The following is a 19,099-nucleotide window of genomic DNA, read 5'->3' on the forward strand; positions in this document are numbered from 1 at the left end:
TGAGCCAAGGAGGCGAAATACAGACCATGCTTCCTGCTTCTGATTGCTATCGGAACGCATGTATGGATGTCAATTTAGGATAGAATTGAACTTGGCTGGGATCCCTGCCCTACAGCCAAGTGACCTACTAAAATTCATATCCGCTCAAGCTAGCTACTGGAAAATAGCTGGCGTCAGAACTACATTTCATCGTGAATTGCTACTTTTAAGAGGAAAAGGGATTGGGCCTGGGCCCCCCAAAGGTGAGGGGGCAATAAATATATATATATTTTTAATGTTTTTGAAGCTATGAGGGCAGCCAGGTTGTTCTATGGGGGAAGGGCACAGCTATGCCCTACCGCCCGCCCCCCCCCCCAACCCAGCATGAGCTTGCCAGCATTTCCAGTGGATTCAGCAGGGTGGGCACCCGCTGCCCGCCAAAGGCCCTGTCCTCCTGGCCCTGCCCCCCTGCCCTAACAAACTTTGAGGGGAAGCATCAGTGGCAGAGGCTGCAGGCATGTGTGTCCCAGCAATGACACCAGGATGCGCCCTCTACTTGCATAGTCCCAGGACCTATTTGGCACATGGTGTGGTGCAAACTAATGAAGGAAAAAGGGGAAAGAAAATAGAAATGAATTCCATTGCAAATTTTTCTTGTCTCTTCCTCTGTTTAGCAATATTACTATGTTTATTCCTCCTTTGAACTTGTTCCTCCAAAACTCCAAATACACAGCTCTACACGATCTTCCCCCTCCCTGTATCCTCACTGTATTGAAATCAAAATTCTTCACACTGTCTCTAAATTGAACTATTCCTTCCTAGGACCTGTCGAACTCTTTCCCTCCTCAATCTTCCCTTCCTCCTGCAATCTACAAGCATTGAGAACCCAAGCTTGATGCTACCACAACACTTTTTTTTATTCGTTCATGGGATGTGGGCGTCGCTGGTAGGGACAACATTTATTGCCCACCCCTAATTGCCCCTTGAGAAGATGGTGGTGAGCCGCCTTCTTGAACCGCTGCAGTCCGTGTGGTGAAGGTGCTCCCACAGTGCTGTTAGGGAGGGAGTTCCAGGATTTTGACCCAGCGACGATGAAGGAACGGCCGATATACTTCCAAGTCAGGACGGTGTGTGACTCGGAGGGGAACTTGGAGGCGGTAGTGTTCCCATGCGCCTGCTGCCCTTGTCCTTCTAGCTGGAAGAGTTCATGGGTTTGGGAGGTGCTGCCGAAGAAGCCTTGCTGAGCTGCTGTAGTGCATCTTGTAGATGGTGCACACGTGAATGTTTAAGGTGGTGGATGGGGTGCCAATCAAGCTGGCTGCTTTGTCCTGGTGGGGAGTAGGCAGGGAAATGGAGCTGAGCCCAAGATCAGATCAGCCATGATCTCATTAAATGCCGGAGCAGGCTCGAGGGGCCAAATGGCCGACTCCTGCTCCTACGCCTTATGTTCTTATGTGTCGAGCTTCTTGGGTGTTGCTGGAGCTGCACTCACCCAGGCAAGTGGAGAGTATTCCATCACACTCCTAACTTACCCCATTTTCTATCCCATTCTCTCCACTCTTTGGTGGTGTCCTGAGCTTTGGCCCTTGACCTTTCACATTGGCTCATTAGGAAGAGAAGGCAGATCAGGCCTTAATGAGACTTTGTGCGGATCATTATTACAGTGATGGCATTGTGACCTGCTCCTCTTTAATTTTCATTTCCTTAAATCCAGAACAATGGGATTGCAATGGTCCATAACGTGAAGAAGCTAAGACCATACAATGGTCAGTGTGTGCAGCTGTGGGGAATGTGTCTACCGCCGTCGCCACCATGTTGCAACCCCTGTGCCTTCTGCCACTGCCGTTTCTTCTACGCTGTCTGCTACTGCCGGATGTTGAGCGCCAAGTGTCCGCACAGAACATAAAGCGGTTCGCCTCGTGACAATAAAAGCACACACAGCCAGCGTGGTTATAAAACATGAAAAGTAAATAACGTGACATGCCTTCTCATTGGTTATTGTCAAATTGGATTATGGGTAAGGGTAAAGATAGATTCTAATTGGCCGAGAATGATCTACAAACCGATAATAAAACACCGAGCCATTCACTCTTCTGTGCTATGAGCCGCTTCTGTGAAATTAAAGGGTCACTGCCTGCATCTAAAAAAAAAATGTTTGGTAGACATTTTTTTTTGGGAGGAAGAGAGAGAGAGAACAGCCGGAAGAGGCGTTCGTCAGTTTTACATGCAATGGTGTGCTTTAATGTGATTTACATCATCACACGACATCTTCGTAAACCAATCAAAACAAATTTGCCAAATTTTATCATAAAGACAATATGGCCGGAAATTTTCAGGGGGGTGGGTGTTCACGGGGGTTGTTTGGACGCGGGTCGGCTGGGAAAATTGTTTTTTTTTGGCAGCGGGGTCGGGAACCTGCTGTCAACCCGCCTCCACCCGAGTCTCCCAGGAATCGGGTCTGTCATCGCAGAACAGACCCGACACCAAGCGGCAGGGGAGGTAATTGACATCATTAGATACATTGTTAAGAGCCAATGAAGTAGTATTTTATGCCTACCTTTCAATTTTTCGTGTTCCCCCCATGGGTGCCCCGCTGCTCGGGGATCACGTCGGGTAAGGAGGTCGGGTGTTGTGTCAGCATGTGATGATTTCTTTATCTGACAGCTGCAAATGGTCTATAAAAGCTCCCATTTCATAGGTCTTCACTTTGCAAAGTTAGAAGCTGTTACTTACATCGTTTGGAAGACAGATTGAGCTTTCTGCAGCTTGCAAGTGTTTGGAGCCAACTCTCTCTTCACTGTCACCTCATTGGAACAACCTCTCTCACCATTGACAGATCCCTTCTGTCATCTCAACCTGCCATCTATTACATCAGCCCTTGGAAAAGTCTCACCTTGATCCTCAGAATCCCACCACGATCAGCCCCAACACCAGGCACACCAGCAGCACCAACATCCACACCAACCTTCTCCACAATCAACTGATGCTGCACTGGACACAGGGCATCAGCACCCAACACCATTGCTGCCCGGGACACCAGGGATGGCCTCACCATGGCCAGATTAACTTCACTTAATGCTGTATACCCTGGCTGCTACATGATGCACCAGGTTGGCAGCACCCCACACCAACTCCATAAAGCATCCCTACAATGCCCAAGCCATTTCTTTCAGACTCATCGCCATTGCAGGGAGTACCATTATGTCTCACCATTCACTGCAACTCACTAAGCCACTTCTAAAGGTGCACACAAATCTGTCCAAGAACGCAAAGTGTTGAAAATAAAGGTTCCAGTGTTTGTTAGCACATTAACAGAAACTTCACATGAACATTGGATAAAACACCCAAGTGCCCATCATTGTGTGTTGTTAGTTGGTATGATTGGACTAGGATGAGGGTGAGTGTGAGGGGTGGCTAGTGAGATGGGGAAGTGATAATGCAGATAGTGATCGATGGGTGGAGGTGCAAGGTAAGTTGGTGTGAGTAAGGATGTGCAGGAGTAGGGTAGGGAAGGCAGAGTGATGGGGATGTGATGAGTGGCACAGCAGGATGAGGCTGAGTGTGACTTTGCAGTAACGTTTTGTGATCTACTGAGATCATTGAAAGGTTTGCGCCACTGCAGCCTGATCCTCCTGACCACATCCCTGCTTGTGTCCTCCTGTGCAATGTGCAACCAGGCTGTGTTGATCTCCTGGGGAGGTCTCTTCCGCCCATGGGAAGCGAAGTGAACCTTCCTGCGTGCTCTGACTCCCTCCATAAGCATATGGAGGAAGTCATGGGAGAGCCTGGGTGCAGCCCTGCACCTCAGTGCAGTGCTTGTCAGTGTTTGCGGCACCTCAATGCTGTAGAACACTGACAGCACAGATGCCAAAATCAATTTGCGCATGGTCCCTTTAAGGAAACCGGCTGAGGACGCGTCATCAAGTGACACCATCAGACCCGCTTCCTTCAATTGGCCGGGAAATGCGCTGGGCGGGCTTAACAAGCCCAATCAGCGTAAAATTATTTTCACAGGGCGGGATGGAGCCAGCAGCGGGGTTGCAACCCTACCACCGACCCTGGCCGCACAGGACCTGCCTCGGAAGGCAAAATTGCGGCCTTTGCCTTTAAGAGAATCACCAAATGAATGGGGGGAAATGTTTATTAACAAATAATGTTATTTCGGTAATTAGCAATGTTGAATTGCAAAGTATGAGCTAACTTAGGCTTCAGCTTGTTAAGGTTTATTTTACCGCTCATGAGAAAATAAAAATGTTTAGGAACAGAAAGGATCAACAGGGCAGGTTTCCCTTTAGCACTTGGACATAAAGCATTGGCCAGGCAGAGCACAAAGAGGAAAATCGAGCAAGTTCCATTACATGTGTACAGCTCTCCCCACTCGTGTTTTCTTTATCACCCTCTGCTCAGAGACTTCTTTCTGCCCAAGCACTAAAGAGGAAAACCTGCCACAAGTGAATCGCTATTTGGTACATCTCACCCACATCTGTCCACTTCCTCATCGTACTCCTCAATTCTTCTCTCTACAAACGCATCGAATTGCCTCTTGAACCCATTTATAATGCCACTTCAGTAGCCGTTTCCAAAAGTCCATTCCCCCTTGAATGACAAAGTCTCGCCTGACTTCCTTCTTACTCTGAATTCCCTAATTTTAACTTGAGCCCGTTGTCATTTGAACCCTTTTTCAGAGCAGCCACGTGGTCTTCCTCTTGTCTAACGACGTGGCGATTTTGTCTCCATAGAAAACATGTTGCAAGGTCTAGGGGCTGCAGCACAGTAGTTCACCACCCAGATTTGCACAGTCATGGAGGAATGGTTGTCTGTATTGCAGTCTACCATGGCGCACAGTGCGATATAGCTGGCATCTACTAGCTGGAGACAGGGAGGAAATCGCCCTGATGAACACTTACACAGTAGCTCCAGGAAGCAATCACGATCCTCCAAGAGCCAACTTTCCACCTTTCTGTCAGCTTCAAACAAGGCGACCTCAGTATGTGTGCAACCTGTGAACATACGTGGCCCTCTGCTACTTGTTACATTCACAGAATTGAACCCTTCCTTTTCATGCAGTCTATGGCATTATGGAAGGGTCGGTGAATCATTATGTTTATACAGTTCCCAATGGAGAAAAGTGATCTGTTTCTCTTGCTGCTGCTGGTTAATGTTGAAGACAATGTAGACACTGGCACGTCTGAAGATGTTGTCTGTGACCTCTTATATGCAACAGTGAACAGCAAATTGACTGAGACCAGGCAGGTCTCCCAATGCTGTCTGGAACAATTATGCTCCATAAAAATTGAGCACCAGTTCCAACTGGAATATAAGTTACAATTGGTAAAATTTCTACTTCCCTGATATAGAGTGCATACTCTCTTGCCATAGGGACACAGCCCAGAGAGCTTAGGTACAGACTGCCAAGAGCCAAAGCTTAGGAAGTTGCCAGTGTGCACAGGGATACCGCTGGAGTTTGACCAGTTAAAAGCGTGTTGTTTACCAGCACAGAGTACCAGTGAGTTTCTGCCTGGTTATCCAGATAACTGTTAGGTCGTTAGTTTCCAGGATTATTTGGAGCTGAGTGGAAAATATTTAGCTTGGCAGTGACAGGTCCGCTCCTCCAGGTCCCATCAATGAGCCTTGCTGACTGCTCACTCACCAGCACTGCTCTGGAATACGGATAATTGCAGAGAGTCAACACGGTTCCAGTCTCCTTATAGGAAACTCTCTTTTAACCAACAACTAAATAATCGGAAACCTCTGTTAACCGGCAAAATTCAGGAGTAGGTTCAGGTAAGTTTTACTTCATATTAGCGGCAGTTCCTGGATCTGTGGCTGTGTAACTGGGGCTCGTGCACTTGTTGCTAAGCAACAGGGATGCTTGGTCTGTGGCCGGAGTTTCTGCACATGTTGCTAAGCAACAGGGAAGCCTGGATTTGTTGCTGTGTACGGCGCTCTCGTACCTTTTAATCTATACCTCTCTGTAATCCGGACTTTTTGATAAACCGGCACCACGCCGGTCCCATTGGTGCCGGATAATAAAGAGGTTCCTGTATCAAGATGGAACCAATTCAACCCCAGTGAGACCCTGCTTACTTGCCCTGTCCAAGGAGGATAGTCACTAGACACATCAATAAACAGTGGGAATTTGAGTTATTTCACCACTGGTCCGTGAGGGCATATTTTCCTTTGTTACGTCTGGCAACACTTAGTTCCTAGGCAGATCAAGAGGAAATGGGGACAGAGATCCATTGCGCCAGGCCTCTGCCCCTACAATACTGCCCCAGGATTTCCAGAACTTCCCCAGTTCAGTGTAACTTGGTCTGCATCTGGTGTAACCATAGCAATGCAGGTGATTGCAGAAGAGGGAACTGGACAGATAAAGGGATCTAAGAATATGAGATAGAGAAGTACGTGGTATTTTTCAAACTTTGCAAAAAGCCATCTGGGACACAATGGTGTCTTCCAGTCCTGTACACTCTTACCTTCCTATGCTCACTTTCTGTAATATTTTAGTTATATAGCTGGTAAAATGTAATGGCATGCCCATTTTTTGCCACATTCTAGCCTCGGCTGAAAGAGTTCTCCCTATTTTCTACCAGCATGGTAGTTGTTCTGTTTCCAAAGAAATGAGGATTCAAATGTCAGGCTGTGAAGGAAATAGCAAGTTGCACTTTATGTTTTATGATTGCAAAGTGTCAAGCCCAGGAGAAAGAGTCACAAAAGAAGTACACAAAACACAGAAAGTTAACATGCAGGTACAGCAAGTAATTAGGAAGGCAAATGGTATGTTGGCCGTTATTGCAAGGCGCTTGGAGTACAAGAGTAAGGAAGTCTTGCTACAATTGTACAGGGCTTTGGTGAGACCACACCTGGAGTACTGTGCACAGTTTTGGTTTGCTTGCCTAAGGAAGGATATACTTGCCTTGGAGGCGGTGCAATGAAAGTTCACTAGATTGATTCCTGGGATGAGAGGGCTGTCCTATGACGAGAGGTTGTGTAGAATGGGCCGATACTCTCTGGCGTTTAGAAGAATGAGAGGTGATCTCATTGAAACATACAAGATTCTGAGGGGGATTGACAGGGTAGATGCTGAGAGGTTGTTTCCCCTGGCTGGAGAGTCTAGAACTAGGGGGCACAGTCTCAGAATAAGGGGTCGGCCATTTAGGACTGAGATGAGGAGGAATTTCTTCACTCAGCGGGTGGTGAATCTTTGGAATTCTCTACCCCAGAGGGCTGTGGATGCTGAGTCGTTGAGTATATTCAAGGTCGAGATCGATAGATTTTTGGACTCTTGGGGAATCGAGGGATATGGAGATCGGGCGGGAAAGTGGAGTTGAGGTCAAAGATCAGCCGTGATCTTAATGAATGGCGGAGCAGGTTCGAGGGGCCATATGGCCGACTCCTGCTCCTATTTCTTATGTGCTTATGTTCTTAACAACTCACAGCTTCCCTGTTGGAGGGAGGTGCAATAGCGTGAGGTGAGCAATCAGCATCGGGATAAAATAAACAAACTGCAAGAACTACTATTCATTAAATTTTGCATTTATAAAAAATGTGAGGGATTGCTCATCATAAAGTTTCAGAGATTCAGAAGATGGTCTTAATTATCACTGGTGTCAGCTATGTGCACATTGCAGCTTAACTACAAATAGAGGCAGCAGAATATATATAGATGAAGCATTGGGACAGATACTTGCACAGGGTGAGATACCAACACAGAGGCCGATAACAACACAGTTGCAGTCATCAGAACAGGGACAGATACAGCACAATAGCAAAAACCAACACAAGGAAAGATACCCACGCTGTGTCAGATAGGAACAGATAGCAACATAGGAATAGATACCAGCCCTGGGGCAGATACCAGCCCTGGGGCAGATACCAGCCCAGGGGCAGATACCAGCCCAGGGGCAGATACCAGCCCAGGGGCAGATACCAGCCCAGGGGCAGATACCAGCCCAGGGGCAGATACCAGCCCAGGGTTAGATACCAGCCCAGGGGCAGATACCAGCCCAGGGGCAGATACCAGCCCAGGGGCAGATACCTGCACAGGGTTAGATACCAGCCCAGGGTTAGATACCAGCCCAGGGTTAGATACCTGCCATGGGGCAGATACCAGCCCAGGGTCAGATACCAGCCCAGGGGCAGATACCAGCCCAGGGTTAGATACCTGCCCAGAGTTAGATACCAGCCCAGGGTTAGATACCTGCCATGGGGCAGATACCAGCCCAGGGTTAGATACCTGCCCAGGGTTAGATACCTGCCCAGGGTTAGATACCAGCCCAGGGTTAGATACCAGCCCAGGGTTAGATACCAGCCCAGGGTTAGATACCAGCCCAGGGGCAGATACCAGCCCAGGGGCAGATACCAGCCCAGAGGCAGATACCAGTACAGGGGCAGATACCGGCCCAGGGTTAGATACCGGCCCAGGGGCAGATACCTGCCAAGGGTTAGATACCAGCCCAGGGGCAGATACCAGCCCAGGGTTAGATACCTGCACAGGGGCAGATACCAGCACAGGGGCAGATACCAGCCCAGGGTCAGATACCAGCCCAGGGTCAGATACCAGCCCAGGGTCAGATACCTGTACAGGGGCAGATACCAGCCATGGGGCAGATACCAGCCCAGGGTTAGATACCAGCAAAATATCAGATACTGGCACAGGGATAGATACCAGCACAGAGACATATACTAGCAGAGGGACAGATACTCACACAATATCAGATACCAGCACAGGGACAGATACCCGCATAATGTTGGATAGGAGCACAGGGACAGATACCGACACAGGGCTAGATGCACGTTTTCTTTTACTAACACATCACAATACAATTATGATTGTTTTTTTCTCATAAATCAAATTAATCACATCCCCTTTCATTCCTGTGTAAAATACACCTTTTCTGACGTCAATCTTCTGTTTATTTGGTGAAGTAGTCAGAATACAATGCTGGAGCTTGGCAAATGATCAATGATAAAAAATTACATCATTCACCCAGAATTCTAACCTGGAGCAATGTCCCAGTAACCCGAGGTAACCTAAAGAAGTGAGTTTGGAGCACTCTGACTGGAGTAACGTGGGGCAGCAAATAAGAATACAAAATAAATTCAATAATGTAATAATTTCGCTGAAATAATAAAAGCATTTTAATTTCCCTGCAATTCTTTTCTCTCCTCTTCTGAAGGTACATGCTAAGGTACAGTTCCAGCTTGTGTAAACTCTCATTCTTTGGGGGTGATTTTAACCCCCTAAAATGGGTGGGTTTGGGTCGGGTGGGATGCTCAAATGTAAAAGACTGCAACCCGCCTCAAACCCACCCATTTCCAGCTTTAACGGAGGAGGCATGTGGAGCAGGCAACCAATCCGCTCCCAAGAGGCGGGTCGCACATTTAAATGTTTTAATGAGGCTGCGTGCCTCAGAATCTCTCTCTTCCAGCTTTAACACTGGCTGGCCGGGTTTTCCGAGACTTGGGAAACTCGCCAACTGAAGGGAGGCAAGGACTGCTGCATGGAGCAGGTAAGTGCTTTTCCAGCACTGCTTGTGGTGGAAAAGTGCTTCCCCCACCCTCCCCACCCCGGCCCATCGAGCAAACTCACTCTGCCAGCGCATTTCACACTTCATCTAGAGCCATCCTTTGTCTCTTTACCTGTCCTATTACCATCTCGTCTCGCCTTGAATATCTCTTAATGTCTCCTCACTTCTCACAGACCTTCCCTTTTGTTCTTTCATCCCCTCCCCCATTTCCCAGCCCCCAAACTTGCCTTTTAATCTTTTTCATTTCCTGCTTTTTTCTCAGTTCTGAAGAAGGGTTTCGACCTGAAATGTTGACTCTCTCTCTCAAATCAAAATCAAATCAAATCAACTTTTATTGTCATTGTTAGTGCACAAGTGCAGTACAACGAAATGTAGGCTTGTGGCTCCCGAGAGTGTACATTTAGATTAAGACATTTAAACATTCAACATACATTTGGCTTGTAATACATTAACATAAATATGACCATAATAAAGTGCATTGGCAGATGTGCAGGCTTTAGAGTTTATTTGTGGAGTTCAGTAGGATGACAGCCCTGGGAAAGAAGCTGTTCCTAAATCTGGTCGTACGGGTGCGAATGCATCTGTAGCGTCTCCCAGATGGCAGGAGGGCGAACAGACTGTGGCTGGGGTGGGTAGGGTCTTTGATGATGGTCAGTGACCTCCGTAAACAGCGTTTCTGGTATATGTGCTCTATGGTCGGTAGCCGGGTACCGGTAATGCGTTGGGCAGTTTTGACTACCCGCTGCAGGGCTTTCCGGTCATAGTAGCTACAGCTGCCATACCATACTGTGATACAGTTTGTCAGGATGCTCTCTATTGTGCAGCGGTATAAGTTAGAGAGGATCAGGGGTGACAGGTTACATCCCTTCAGCCTCCTTAGGAAATATAGGCGCTGCTGGGCCTTCTTCACCAGAGAGGAGGTATTGAGGGACCAGGAGAGGTCTTCCGTGATGTGGACTCCGAGGAACTCCACGGATGTTGCCTGGCCTGCTGAGTTTTTCCAGCGTTTTCTGTTGTTATTTCAGATTTCCAGCATCCGCAGTATTTTGCTATCGTAATTCTATTTCCCACTCCGTGCGATCGGAACCCACCACCCCCCCCCCCCGATATGACTCCTGCCACCCCATCACGATTGGAACCAAACCCCGCGCACGATAGGACCCCTCCAGCGATCACTGAGCCCCCCCCCCCCTCCGTGATCACCGACTCCCAGCCGACCCCACCCCCACCTCTGCCCCCGAACTCTCTTCAAATGCCTGGACACTCCAAATCATGCTGTACCCAGCCCCCGACCCTGTGCCCTCTATCCCGAGCAGCAGGAGACCTACCTGCTCCTGGGCTGCGACCCTTTCCACAGCATCGCCCCACCCGACAGGGGGCCAAGCCTATCAATCAGCCTGGCTTCCGATGTGGGGAACCTGTTCAAAAAAAAACCACGCAGGCTGTGGAGTTAAACTCGGACTTCCGGGTTTCCCAACCAGAGCTCCTCCTGCCCCCGCCACCGCCGTTTGGAAATCCCACCCTAGTAAATATCGGGGGCCTTTATGTCTGAGCCTAGATGTTGAGTGTTAACATGCTATTTTACTGGGATGAAGCACAGCCGTTCGACCCTGTTCCGATCAACGTCCACACAAGCTCACTTTCCAACAGAGTTCACCGAATAGTGATCAGAACATGGAGATTTCAACAATTTCAGATCATAACCTCGGCCCCCATTACATTTTTATATTTTTTTATCCACACCTTTGTTTTGTGCCCTTCCCCCTTTTTCTCTCTCCCACATGGCAGCTGTCTCTCATTCTGCCAGTGCATTTCACACCTCATCTAGAGCCATCTTTTGTCTCCACTAGTCCTATCACCGTCTCGTCTGGTTTTGAATACCTCTTAATGTCTCTTCACTTCTCTCTTGTTCTCTCATCCCCATTTCCCAGCCCCCAAACTGGCCTTTTAATCGGTTTCATTTCCTGTGTTTTTTCTCAGTCCTGACGAAGGGTTTCGACCTGAAACGTTGACTCTGTTTCTCTCCACGGATGTTGCCTGGCCTGCTGAGTTTTTCCAGCGTTTTCTGTTGTTATTACAGAGATATTCTTCCTCCCTAGCCTAGGAGCCAATTATAGCTCCGCTATCTCTTCACTGAATGAAACTAAGACAGGCATAAGGAATCAGAGAGGAATAGCGGGGCAATTTTGGGGGATTTGGAGTGGGGAAAGAGGGGTATAACTCGTGCCAAAAATATTACAAGTGGCGGACATTCCCCTCAACCCCTACCCCCCCACCCCCCAACCAGTGGTTGCGTCGAAGAGTTTAGGATCACCACTAATCTCATTTGACCCGGGCAGTTCTGCAGCAACAGGCATTTAGTCACTGAGCCTCCAGGGGAACCTACTACATATATAGTAGTAATTTAGACTTTATAAAAGTATTACTATCCACGGCCAGGTGAATAGTGGATGCAATCTGGTCTAAATAGAAAAACTCCATTCAGTTATCTTACATATTTTTATATTCATGCTTATCATTGTTAAAAGTGTATCGATGAATTACAAATCTATTGTTATATTTAAGTATGTTTGTATTTATGTTGAATTTGTTGGTTTATGCTGTGGTTCAGGGCTATGGAAATGTTATTAACGGTTTTTGTTTATTCTGTGGGCCCATACAAAAAAAAACGATTCAAGGCAAAAATCAGAAAAAGAACCACAGCATGAACAGGGGACATGGCTGTCAGCTGTCCGATGTCTGTTACATTTGCTGTCATTCCTGAACCTCAAATGTGCATTTGATTTGCGTGTTATTTTTGTTACTTTTGTCAATTTTGCACTCATCGAGGTGAGTTGCTGAAACTGAATACTTTCCCTGTGTCATAGCTAAGTGTAAAGTAGAAACATAGAAGATAGGAGCAGGAGTAGGCCATTCGGCCCCTCGAGCCTGCTCTGCCATTCAATGCGATCATGGCTGATCATCCAAACTCAGTACCCTGTCCCTGCCTTCTCCCCATATCCCTTGATCCCTTTAGCCTTAAGAAATATATCCAACTCCTTCTTGAATATATTTAATGAATTGGCCTCCACTGCCTTCTGTGGTAGAGAATTCCACAGGTTCACCACTCTCTTGGTGAAGAAATTCCTCCTCATCTGTCCTAAATGGCCGACCCCTTATCCTTAGACTGTGACCCCTGGTTCTGGACTCCCCGACCATCGGGAACATCCTTCCTGCATCTAGTCTGCAAAGTAGAGTTGTCTCCAGATTGTCCAACAACATGCTTCAGCCCCAACCTCGGTAAAACAAAAATACCCTGCAGCTGCAGTGTGCCAATCTTTCAGTTCATTCCTGCCTAGGCTCAGTGGTAGAACTCATGCCCCCTAATCAGAAGATTGTGGGTTCCAGAGACTGGAGAACATAAGTTTGCCTGACACTCCAGTGCAGCAGTAAGGAGTGCGACACTGTCAGAGGTGCTGTCATTTGGATGAGATGTTAAGCCAAGGTCCTGCTCATTCAGGTGGATGTAAAAGATCCAGTGGCACTAATCTGAAGAAGAGCAGGGGGAGTTCTCCCTGGTGCCCTGGCTAAGATTTATCCCTCAACCAACATCACTAAAACAGAATATCTCGCCATCTATCTCATCGTTGTTTGTGGAACCTTGCGCAAATTGGCTGCTGCATTTCCCTACGTTACAACAATGACAACACTTCAAAAAAAGTACTTAATTGGCTGTGAACTGATTCATAGAAGATAGTAGCAGGAGTAGGCCATTCGGCCCCTCGAGTCTGCTCTGCCATTCAATGAGATCATGGCTGATTCGGGTCGTCCTGAGTTCATGTAAAAGATATAAAGGCAAGCTCTTTCTTTCTTTGAATGAGACGAACAGTTTAGCACCAGTTTTGTGCTGTGGGTCCAACTCCACTAGGAACTGAGTTAAGACTTCCCCAAACTATTTTTAAGATAGGGCACTTGAAGCCAGCAGGCCAAGAAGACCTTCATCCCATCATTCCAGGTTAAATCTGTGCCCAGGTCCCCAACACACATTTTTATCAGTTGCTGGTTCTGCACTTGGTTCCCTGGTGTTATAACAGTCACGTCACACACAGCTGACAGCCATGCATTGTCAATGTAACCAGCAGGGTGTGGAGGAACATTGTTTTATTTTTCTCATTTGGGAATCCAGTATGTTTTGCTCTTACTGTTGTTATCTGCTTCTCTGTAATATGTAATAAATTGTTGCATTGATTTAAGTTGGGTTTCATTTGGTCTCAGCCTCCATTCTTTTGCAACTATGCAGTACATTAAATAAATAAAGGCTACTTGTTGATGGGGAGACGGTGGTGAGCACGTATCCTCAGCATTGTCATGAAGAAATATCCCATCCCATGCTTTTGTCGTGGTTCTATTGCATGTTTCGCTGTGGATCCTTGCCAGGTTTTGTGGTGGTTTTCTTTCACGTTTTGCGGTGAATCCTTTTCATATCTGGACCCATCTTTTTTTGTTTCTATACACCAGCCCTCCACCAATTCACAGATCTCTCCCTTTTGTTCTTTTTTTTGCCTCTTTTTTCCAGGCTCTGTACTTGCTTAAAAGCTGTTCATCTCTAGCTTCTACCAGTGCTGATGAAAGGCCATTGACCTGAAACGTAAACTCTGTTTCTCTCTCCACGGACCTGCCTGATCCGCTGAGTGCTTCAAGCATTTTCTGTTTAGATTCATTCTTTTCGTGTTTTTCTCCATTCCATGTTTTACAGTTAATCCATGCCACATATATGGCCCAGAAATTTGGGTTGGGGGCTTCCCGCGGGTGCAAGCCCCCGACCTGCACTTACCTAGCGCTCCGGCCGTTGAGCTGTGGGCCCGCGTGGGATTCCGATCCTGGGCCTGCTCCAACTGCCGGCGCGCAGTGCTTGCATATCCCAGGGGTGCAGTTAGTTCGATGCGTCCCCTGGGATCACGTGGGCCATGGAGAGCCAATGGTAGCAGGGAATCTCTATTCATAGATTTGACAGGAAGACCTGTCAAATCTATGAATATAGTTCAGCCCCAAAACATCACTAAAACTTCAAATAAATTTAAAAAGAAACATCACATTTTTAAAATAACTATAAATTACATAAAATAACTATTTTAAACAATAATTTAAATTTTTGAAAAAATTAATTACATTTTCTAACGGGGCTAAAAATAAACTTACCTTTCTTTAAAGTATTTAAAAATAATAAACCTGTGGAAAAAATGTTTTAATTGTACTTAATTCACCACTTACCTTGTTAAAAGCAGGCCATGTGACTGTTTTTTTAAAAGCATAACTCCTGGAGACTTACCCTCCCAGAAAAACCTGGAAAAAAAATGGAAGTTCCAGGCGTATGCACTGCCTCTCCGGCGCACGTGTTTGACCTGTGAACCCCTTCCTTTAAGGGAATGGAAGTTCTGGTTTCCCGCGCATGCGCAGTGCATGCACGTCACCGGCACTTTCGTTGGGCCTACGTGTGAGTGCCCAGCGCGTACTCACCCGTGGGGACCCGAAGTTCTGGACCATTGTAGCTGAACATAAGAAGGAGTCGGTCATTCAGCCCCTTGAGCCTGCTCTGCCATTCAATAAGATCATGGCTGATCTGATCTTGGCCTCAACTCCACTTCCCTGCCCGCTCCCCATAACCCGCGACTCCCTTATCGTTCAAAAATCTGTCTATCTCCACCTTAAATATATTCAATGACCCAGCCTCCACAGCTCTCTGGGGAAGAGAATTCCAAGGATTCACGGCCCTCTGAGAGAAGAAATTCCTCCTCATCTCCGTTTTAAATGGGCGACCCCTTATTCTGAAACTGTGCCCCCGAGTTCTAGATTCCCCCATGAGGGGAAACATCCTCCCTGCATCTACATCAGTATAAAGAACTGTTCCGACCAACTTGCAACTGAACCAGTAATGTATTCCGTATCCTTCTAATCAGTACATGAAATCCTTTGTTAGCATCATGAATCCTTTTGGTGTCACTGTGTACTCTTCTAATTATTCCTAAACGGCTCCTTCTTCGAGGTGCTACAAACATATGAATTAGGAGCAGGAGTCGGCCACTCGGCCCCTCGAGCCTGCTCCGCCATTCAATAAGATCATGGCTGATCTGATTACTTCACATTCCCGCCTACCCCCAATAACCTTTCACCCCCCCCTTGCTTATCAAGAATCGATCTACCTCCGCCTTAAAAATATTCAGACTCTGCCCTCTGAGGAAGAGATTTCCAAAGACTCGCGACCCTGAGAAAAAATTTCTCATCTCTGTCTTAAATGGGCGACCCCTTATTTTTAAACAGTGACCCCTAGTTCTAGATTCACCCACAAGAGGAAACATCCTCTCCACATCCATCCTGTCCAGACCCTTCAGGATCTTATATGTTTCAATCAAGTCACCTCTTACTCTTCTGAACTCCAGCGGATACAAGTCTAGCTGTCCAACCTTTACTCATAAGACAACCTGCCCATTCCAGGTATTCGTCTAGTAAACCTTCTCTGAACTGCTTCCAACACATTTACATCCTTCCTTAAATAAGGAGACCAATACTGTACACAGTTCTCCAGATGTGGTCTCACCAATGCCCTGTACAACTGAAGCATAACCTCCCTACTTTTGTATTCAATTCCCCTCGCAATAAACGATAACATTCTATTAGCTTTCCTAATTACTTGCTGTACCTGCATACTAACCTTTTGCGATTCATGCACTAGGACACCCAGATCCCTCTGCATACCCAAGTGACTGAAGCAGGTGAGGTGGCTGGCTGATCGTTATTGTTGAATGTTTGCAGATGTGAGCCTCTTGGGGCAGTGATGGCCTTCCTGTCCAGTTGCCTATGTCATGAGAACCAGCTGCAAGCTGCACCTGCAGTCATGCTGCTTGCTTGAGCAGGCTGACCCCATTCCTAACACATGCGCATGGATCTGCTCGGCTTACTTGGTTTAGGAGACAACACTAACATTTAAGCACCTTCCTGTTCACTCGAGCTTGAAAAAATGATGACACGTGCTGGAAACACTGAGATGCCAGATAGAAATTTGAAGGTGGCGTATATACACAAGATTGAGAGAAGATCCGTTTACAATGCAAGGTAGGAGGCCAAAGGTGTTTGCTTATACTGGTACACAGTACTATGCTCTACTGAAACCATGAATTACATGTTGTTGTACAGCAAGATTGGCAACCTGAGTGAAATGTGAGTACTTCCTTTGCCTAGTTTCATTAAGTCATTAAACTGCTTCCTGCATTGGACAGCTGTATGGGGTGATGTGGAAATGGCAATATCATAGAAATTTACAGCACAGAAGGAGGCCATTCAGCCCATCGTGTCCGCGCCGGCCAACAAAGAGCTATCCACCCTAATCCCACTTTCCAGCACTTGGCCCGTAGCCTTGTAGGTTACGGCATTTCAAGTGAATATCCAAGTATTTTTAAAATGTGATGAGGGTCTCTGTCTCTACCACCCTTTTAGGCAGTGAGTTCCAGACCCCCCACCACCCTCTGGGTGAAAAAGTTTCTGCTCAACTCCCCTCTAATCCTTCTACCAATTACTTTAAATCTGTGCCCCCTGGTTATTGACCCCTCTGCTAAGGGAAATAGGTCCTTCCTGTCCACTCTATCTAGGCTTCTCATAATTTTATACACCTCAATTAGGTCTCCCCTCAACCTCCTCTGTTCCAAAGAAAACAACCCCAGCCTATCCAATCTTTCCTCATAGCTAAAATTCCCCAGCCCAGACAACATCCTCGTAAATCTCCTCTGCACCCCCTCGAGTGCAATCACATCCTTCCTGTAATGTGGTGACCAGAACTACATGCAGTACTCTAGCTGCGGCCTAACTAGTGTTTTGTACAGTTCAAGCATAACCTCCCTGCTCTTATATTCTATGCCTCGGCTAATAAAGGCAAGTATCCCGTATGCCTTCTTAACCACCTTATCTACCTTCAGGGATCTGTGAACATGCACTTCAAGGTCCCTCTGATCTTCTGTACTTCTCAGTGTCCTACCATTTAATGTGTATTCCCTTGCCTTGTTAGCCCTCCCCAAATGCATTACCTCACACTTCTCCAGATTGAATTCCATTTGCCACAGTTCTGCCCACCTGACCAATCCATTGATATCTTCCTGCAGTCTGCAGCTTTCTTCTTCATTATCAACCACACGGCCAATTTTTGTATCATCTGCAAACTTCTTAATCATACTTCCTACATTCAAGTCCAAATCATTGATATATATATACCACAAAAAGCAAAGGACCCAGTACTGAGCCCTGCGGAATCCCACTGGAAACAGCTGTCCAGTCACGAAAACACCCTTCGACCATTACCCTTTGTTTCCTGCCTCTGTGCCAATTTTGGAACCAACTTGCCACTTTGCCTTGGATCCCATGGGCTTTTGCTTTTGTGACCAGTCTGCCATGCGGGACCTTATCAAAAGCCTTGCTAAAATCCATATAGACTACATCAAACGCACTACCTTCATCGACCCTCCTTGTTGCCTCCTCAAAAAATTCAATCAAGTTAGTCAGACATGACCTTCCCTTGACAAATCCATGCCGACTGTCCCTGATTAATCTGCGTCTTTCTAAATGAAGATTTATCCTGTCCCTCAGAATTTTTTCCAATAATTTTCCCACCACCGAGGTTAGGCTGACTGGCCTGTAATTACTCGGTCTACCCCTTTCTCCCTTTTTAAACAACGGTACCATGTTAGCAGTCCTCCATTACCACACCTGTAGCCAGAGATGATTGGAAAATGATGGTCAGAGCCTCTGCTATTTCCTCTATTACTTCTCTTAACAGTCTGGGATACATTTTATCCGGGCCTGGTGATTTATCCACTTTCAAAGATGCTAAACCCCTTAATACTTCCTCTTTCACTATGTTTATTTGTAGTGTATGTACTTTGCAGAAGGAACTATATTCTGCAGCCCCTGTATACTGCAGTACCAGTAGTGACCACCCCTGTATATAAGCCTGTGTAGTAACTTTGTATAGTAGTTCCAGTTTTGTCTCCACTCAGTAAACACCTGTTATAACCAACTCCTGCAGTCCGTGTCTCAATTACGCACGGACATAATACTGGCGACGAGCAGATCCGAACTTACCTACAGTTCTGCACCACCTCATGGGGATCCATCCCTGAAGCGAAGTTGTTAGAGGTCGAGGCCAGGAGGAAGAAAGAAAAAAAAACAAACAGAAGAAACGGGCGTTGACCGTGGGCAACCGCCTCTGATTCATCGGAGTTGAAGATTTGCAGGAGAGGCTGTCGAGAGCGGGGCTTGGTTATCCTGTCTATGGTGTTCCAGCTAATCGGGCTGGTGGCAGGTAGTACACTGATCTTTCCTGGGCTGCGGCGGGCTAGAGCTCGATCGGGTGGCTTTTCAACGGGGCCGAGCAGCGTTGTCGGGAAGAGGAGAGAGAGAGAGAGAGAGAGAGAGGGTGGAGCACACAGGGCGCGGCCGGTGCTACGAAGCCGGGCAGCGTACAGACCCGAGAAGAGGGAGGAAAGTGTCCCATAGGGTTGCTCCGACGATGGGAAAAATAAAAGAAATTAGAAGCGCAGAAAGCCGCGAGGAGCTGCAGTTTGCCA

The 19,099-nt window shown here is 47.0% G+C and overlaps 1 protein-coding gene across 2 annotated transcripts in view; it reads left to right on the forward strand.

Annotated features, from left to right (window-relative positions):
* asip1 (agouti signaling protein 1) overlaps positions 1 to 13,752 on the forward strand; it is a 73,304-nt gene extending 59,552 nt beyond the window's left edge. For both annotated transcript variants that reach the window (XM_086005857.1, XM_086005858.1), the window contains exon 4: positions 1,694 to 13,752. In XM_086005857.1, coding sequence (XP_085861983.1) covers positions 1,694 to 1,885 — 192 coding nt within the window. In that variant the 3' untranslated portion in view covers positions 1,886 to 13,752. The remainder of the gene's footprint in view (positions 1 to 1,693) is intronic.
* Positions 13,753 to 19,099: the final 5,347 nt, after the last annotated feature.

The sequence above is a fragment of the Somniosus microcephalus genome, chromosome 13, assembly GCF_052327205.1.
Source record: "Somniosus microcephalus isolate GS21.2 chromosome 13, FLI_Smic_1.0, whole genome shotgun sequence".
In the NCBI taxonomy this organism is placed as follows: domain Eukaryota; kingdom Metazoa; phylum Chordata; class Chondrichthyes; order Squaliformes; family Somniosidae; genus Somniosus; species Somniosus microcephalus.